Consider the following 6705-nt stretch of genomic DNA (forward strand, 5'->3'; position numbering starts at 1 on the left):
AAAAGCTAAGTTCTCACAAAAGCCAAATCTTCTTCTCTTCCTAACATCACAAGAATTAGTTGTTTGGATCATCGAAAATGGCGATTCAAGTTGAGGGAGGAATCTTGAAAGAGAGGAAATACCCTTTGGTTTTCGTGATATTGTTGTTGCTCATTTGTGCCGTGGTTCTTCTCTTAACCAACACTGCTTCCACCTTGAATCCAACGAGTTTCTACCCTGATGCCGAAAACCCTGAGCCACTCTCAGAATCAATCACAGAAGAACAAGAGAAGCCGCCCGAAGAACAAAGAATATTGCCTCTGAAAAAGGAGGAGGATGATTTCCGTGACGATTTTGTGGATTCGATTATTCATTGGGAAGTTTGTAAGGGTGGGATTGGGGTGGATTACATGCCATGTTTGGATAACATGAAGGCCATTAAGGCTCTAAGGTCAAGGAGGCACATGGAGCATAGGGAAAGGCACTGTCCTAAATCTAAATTGCACTGTTTGCTGCCACTTCCCAAAGGGTATCGGGTCCCCGTTCCGTGGCCTAAGAGCAGGGACATGGTGAGATTGATACTTTTTGGTAAGAAAAGAAATTATGATTCTTAGTGGTTGATTTGACTCTGATTTTGCTGTCTGCATAGAAAATTTTAAAGACTGTTTCATTCTCTTGATATGATCGGTTTTGTTTTTCTTCAAAACCAAAGATGATTTTGTACAACAATTGAAAATTGTTTGTAACTTAATTTGACAAGTTGATTATTTCTAAGATGGTGAGGTTGATACTTTGAGCAAGAAAATTTGTGGTTCTTAGTGATTGCTTGTATGTGATTCTGGTATCTGTATAGAAACCATTTGATTTTTGCAATGATAAAGACTCTTTCTTGATTGTGGTCTAAGATTGTGCTTTGCATTTTACAGAGTTTAAGAAATTTGACACCATAGTGCTACTTGCCCACTTCCATTTCGGTTTACATTTTCATAAATCCATTGATGAAATTTACTTCTGGTTCTGTTTTTTTTCAGATTTGGTATTATAATGTCCCTCATACAAAGCTTATTGAATACAAGAAGGAGCAGAATTGGGTGGTGAAGTCTGACAATTATCTCGTCTTTCCCGGAGGTGGTACTCAATTCAAAGATGGAGTTGATCATTATGTTGAGTACATAGAGAAGGTATACCATAGTACTAAATTATCATTTTTTTTTTCTTTTTTTTTTCCCTCCTCCCTGTTGGACTTTTCTTCTAGAAATAGAGGAATAAACAAAGATTTGAGAGGAGAAGGATATAGGGACCAAGATGGAAGATTTTCTTTTGATTTACTTGCACACAATTCCTTTTGAGAATGAGCCTGTTAGCATAGTAATGGTGTAGTCTAATCCAAGAATCAGAAAATTGAAACTAGGCCACCATAAGATGCGAAATAAAAGGGCAGCTCGGTGCACAAGCATCCCATATTAATACGGGGTCTAAGGAAGGGCTGCACCCAAAAGGTGTAATGTAGGTAGCCTAACTTGATAATGACATCAGTCTCTAAATCTACTGCTTGAACATGTGACCTTGAGGTCAAACGGAGACAACTCAACTGTTTTATTCAATTTATCCGCTAATAAGTGTCGAATTGGCAAGATTGGTACCTAAAAAAATCAATACATTCGGAAATAATTTATATACGAATTTGTCAATTTGACACTTACCAGTCGATGGAGGTTGTATGTGGCTAATAATAATCTGATATTTTCTACAGGGCAAGAAGCTATGAGCTTAAATAATTAGTACCATACACATGTTCTTGTGATATTAGTATATTTTGATAGTATTGATTTCGTTGATGTCTCTTTTTTTTGGCAGACACTACCAGCAATTCAGTGGGGCAAGAATATCAGGGTGGTTCTTGATGTTGGTTGCGGCGTTGCTAGCTTTGGTGGCTATCTTCTGGACAAAAATGTTCTTACCATGTCATTCGCACCAAAGGATGAACATGAAGCACAAATACAGTTTGCTTTGGAGCGAGGTATTCCAGCAACCCTGTCTGTCATTGGGACACAGAAGCTGACATTCGCTGATAATGGATTTGATTTGATCCATTGCGCACGATGCAGGGTTCACTGGGATGCAGATGGTACTTTTACCTACTTTTCTTCTTCTATAATTATCTTCCATGTTTCATCTGCTAGGCCATGTTTGGTAAACGTCTCAAGACGGAAATTGCTTTGGTTTTCCTCTAAATAAGTCTTGTGTTTGTGTATTTCTATGTTGAGACAATTTCCAAACTAGGCTAAAATTTGATAAAACTGTGTATTCACAAACCTTGCTCATGCCTTCAGGTGGGAAGCCATTATTCGAGCTCAATCGAATTCTTAGACCAGGCGGTTTCTTTGCCTGGTCTGCAACACCGGTTTATCGTGATGATAATGAAAGAGATAAGAAAGTGTGGAAGGGTTAGTCTTTGACTTCACACCTTTCTGCTTCTGTTTTTTTTTATCATTTTATCTCCTTTTTCTCCATGCCTAGAAAGTAGACTATATTGACAATAGGCTAATAAATATTACCACCTTCATTTCAAAATTTCTGGCAATTTGGGCAAAAGGTGGTATATTGAAAAATCAACATATCACCTTATTCAAATGAACAGATATTTTGAAACAAATCGAGTATTATTCGGAGATACAAGTTTTAATCTTCCGAGCAACTATGTTTTAAGAAATAAAGCATTTTTTTTCTTTTCAAACATGGCATTTTGATTTCATGAAGAATGTTAGAAAACATGCAAAATATTCTTCTAAGAATGGATATTGTTATTTATTTCTGCAGCCATGGTGAGAGTTACAAAAGTAATGTGCTGGACTGTCGTGGCTAAGACCGTTGATTCAAATGGAATTGGTCTTGTTATTTACCAGAAACCTAACTCATCTTCCTGCTATGACAACCGAAAAGAGAACGATCCTCCAATCTGCAAAAATATGGATACCAAAGATAAACCATGGTAGTTAGCTATATCACCTTTTGGCTTATATATCTTTGACATTTATATATCTACAAAATTTTGGTTTTTGATAACAACATGACAGAGAAATGTACAAACATCATTGCAGCTTTGATATTTTTCTTTTCATGAATTTTGTATAAATACAAATAATTAGACTTATGCGTCGGGTTTCTCCCCGAATCCTGTATAATGCAAGATGCTTGTGCATTAGGCTGCCTTATGCTTAAGCAATTAGTCTCTCTGTACAACATGTGGTCGAACTTTTAGTATAATAATATCTTGGCATCTATAATTTATTATTCAGAAAAGTTCCATAGAAATTGTTAATGCATGATCAATACTGATTTTAGCTTTATACATTTATTTCTATCTATTGCTAATTTTTCTTTGCACAATTATGTTTAGGTATGCCTTACTCAGTCCCTGCATTACCCCTCTTCCAGTTGATAGTAATGGCAACATACAGAGCTGGCCCATGCCTTGGCCTCAGAGGCTTACCGCTAAGCCTCCTAGCTTATTCACCGTACCGGATGCCGGCGAGACGTACTATAACGACAGCAAACACTGGTCTAAACTAGTTCCAGAAGTTTACATGAATAGCCTTTCTCTAAATTGGTCAAGTGTCAGAAACATTATGGACATGAACGCTGGTTATGCAGGGTAAATATATAATATATGTTTCTTAGAGATTAGTTAGTTTTCTTGCCCTTTTTCCCTTTAGATTATTGAGTTTAATTTCTATCCATGGTAAATCCAACAGTTTTACGCGAGTAAAGGTCTATTCTAGTTTAAATTGTGGCCGTGTTCAAATTGGTTCTTGAGATTTAAAAAATGTAATTTGGTTTCTGAAATTATACTCTATAATTCACTTTTGTCAGAGATGGACCAAAGTGAATCACAAAGTATAATGACCTAATGACATTATTGAAATGTCAAGAATCAATTTAAAACTTTCACACAATTTCGAGGACTCGAATGAACCTTTACTTAGTTTTGAGTTAATATCTAATCAAATCCTGTTATGAAGAAATCACTTTCTGTTAACTTGACATACATACATACTTTAATTGGAAGTTAGTGTAAACCCTTTTTTCTTTTTTGAAAGTGCACATACCAATTAAACTCTAGATTATTAACTAAACTTGGATTTCATTATGAATTATGATACTTGATCACTTTTGCCTGAGAACTGATACTAGATTATTTATTTTCAGATTTGCAACAGCACTAATTGATCTACCAGTTTGGGTGATGAATGTTGTACCAATAGATATGGCAGATACTCTGGGCATTATAAATGACAAAGGGTTGATAGGAATGTATCATGATTGGTGCGAGTCCTTTAACACCTACCCTCGCACCTATGATCTTCTTCATTCTAGTTTTCTACTAGAAGCTCTTCAGAAACGGTATGCGTATGTTATTCTAAACTCTAAAGAGTTTAATTTTGATACCATCAAATTTTTTTTAATCATATTCATTCTTTCAACTTACCATTCAAGTATATTAAAGATATATTTCAATATATTATTAAAGTTTGTTTTATTCTTTTCATATATACACAGAGTAAAAATAATTTTTTTTCAGCCAATATTTTTTTTCATTAATCTGTACTTGTCAACTACTTTATTTATTGATTACTGGTTAAAAAAAATTCCTTAGCAAAACCTAAAAAGGAATAAGTAGATAACGTCAATATATCAAAACTTAAACTCACTTTTTCCGTGAGTTTCGTTAATTTGTTCTACTAAGCAAAAGCATGTGCTTTTTAAAGAATATGGTTTTATAATTTTGTCATTTTAGCTATGTTTTGGGACTTCAACAATGCTAAGAAACCAACATGGTTCAGCCAACAGGTATTGGACCAGCCAAAATGCCCAATAAAACAAAAACAAAACACATTGTTTGAAATTACTTTTTTACCTTCGTTTCACCTATATCCACCAGCCACTTACCACCACTATTGGCCACCCTCCTGCCGCCGGCGCTGGTCATCTTAAATTTTATACTCTAAATTAGTTTTATTTTGTTTCTTATTTTTTTAATTGTGTTTTGGACGTTTTTATTTTTTTTAGTTTTAGATTTTTTTAAATAATCAATTATTAACTACTTTATTGGTTGAAAAGTATTGGTTCTCAACACTTTCTCTTATGACTTTGTATTTGTTAGATGTGACATTATGGACGTGGTTGTGGAGATAGATCGCATATTGCGGCCAGAAGGGTACCTTGTGGTTCAAGACTCCATGGAAGTGATTAGAAAGCTTGGTCCAATCTTGCGTTCACTTCATTGGTCTGTCAAGTTGTATAGAAATCAGTTTCTTGTTGCCAAGAAGAGTTTTTGGCGTCCGCAGCTTTCATAATAATCATCTTTCTTCTTTTATTATACAATCTTGTTATATGAATTCACTTTTGATATAGGAAACCAAACAAAAGAGAAAGGGAAGTAGAGAACGTGGGAAAAAAATTGTGAAGTCCACAACTATTATTGTAGACGCTAAAAGTGAACACACACGGTAATATTTTTTCTTTAAATTATATTATAATGTTACAGATTGTATGATCAAAAAGTTTTTCTGGGAAGGAGAAAGAAAGTTAGGAATTTTAGATATGATGTTCATGTTTCAAACCTATAATGTGCCCAAATTATTTCCATGATTTAGAGTCATAAACTTTATATATGTGTATACATTGACATTATAAATCAAATTCGATTCTTAAGTTTGTATGATAAATCAAGTAACTACACAAAGGGGATGCTCTGAAAAGAAAAATGTTTTTCGATGAAATATAATGATTTAACAATGAATATGTGATATGTGAAGAAAATTTATATTTTGGTCAAATTTGATTTACTTATGCTCAGCAAATAATAAAATCAACTTTAATTACATACTAAATCCGTAAATCGCAATTTAACTATTTATTCAAACTTAGTTCACTCATTTTCGGTCCCATAAAACTAAATTTGATCAGATATTACTAGACTTTTTACGTATCACGTTCTTATTCCTCAACCATACTATTTCAGTATTTCATCAAAAAACCTTTTTTGCTTCACTCCACTTCATCATAGTATCCACCATGGAGAATTTTTCTTGGCCTCAATTTATAGCTAACTTGTTATTTGTGTCATAATTAATAAATATGAATTTGTTGTGAAATAAAAGATATATATAATAGAGATGTATAAATAGAAGACTCTAGTATTAAAATAATTAGCCCAATAATAATTTATATATATATAATAATATAATATGTTGTAATGTGTATATATATACAAAGATAGAAAGGAGTATTAAAAATAAAGAGAGAGAGAATCGCATTTGTTTATTGTTACAATCTCAATATAATAAAGATGATTAATATTGCTATTAATATTATATGTAAAGAGTAATAGAAAATAGAATTTAAAATACTTATAAAATAAAAGAAGAGAAAGAACTGTAGTAGAAATATAAAGAGAAAAGTATTTGATTGTAACATAAAGAGAGAGAGTATTTGATTTTATTATTGTTATGTATATTCTCTTGCCTCAGATCATGCTTTTATAGGCAAAGAGAAGTTTACTTTTCAAACTACATTTATTTCTTTCATCCTAAGAACTTGTTCTCTTCAACGTAGAAAATGGGTTGCCCATTAAATGGACATCCATTCTTATCCTTTCCTAGTCACAACACTCCCCCTTGGATGTCCATTTAGGATTATGCCTCGTTAAAACCTTACTAAAGA

The 6705-nt window shown here is 33.3% G+C and overlaps 1 protein-coding gene across 1 annotated transcript; it reads left to right on the plus strand.

Moving 5' to 3' along the window:
* Positions 7-5587, plus strand: LOC107622771 (probable methyltransferase PMT23). The gene is made up of 8 exons (XM_016324793.2): positions 7-548; positions 1011-1160; positions 1837-2107; positions 2313-2426; positions 2800-2971; positions 3380-3634; positions 4189-4383; positions 5144-5587. The coding sequence occupies exons 1-8, from the start codon at positions 78-80 to the stop codon at positions 5334-5336; spliced, it is 1821 nt and encodes a 606-aa protein (XP_016180279.1). The 5' UTR covers positions 7-77; the 3' UTR covers positions 5337-5587.

Source organism: Arachis ipaensis, chromosome B10 (genome assembly GCF_000816755.2).
Source record: "Arachis ipaensis cultivar K30076 chromosome B10, Araip1.1, whole genome shotgun sequence".
In the NCBI taxonomy this organism is placed as follows: Eukaryota; Viridiplantae; Streptophyta; class Magnoliopsida; order Fabales; family Fabaceae; genus Arachis; species Arachis ipaensis.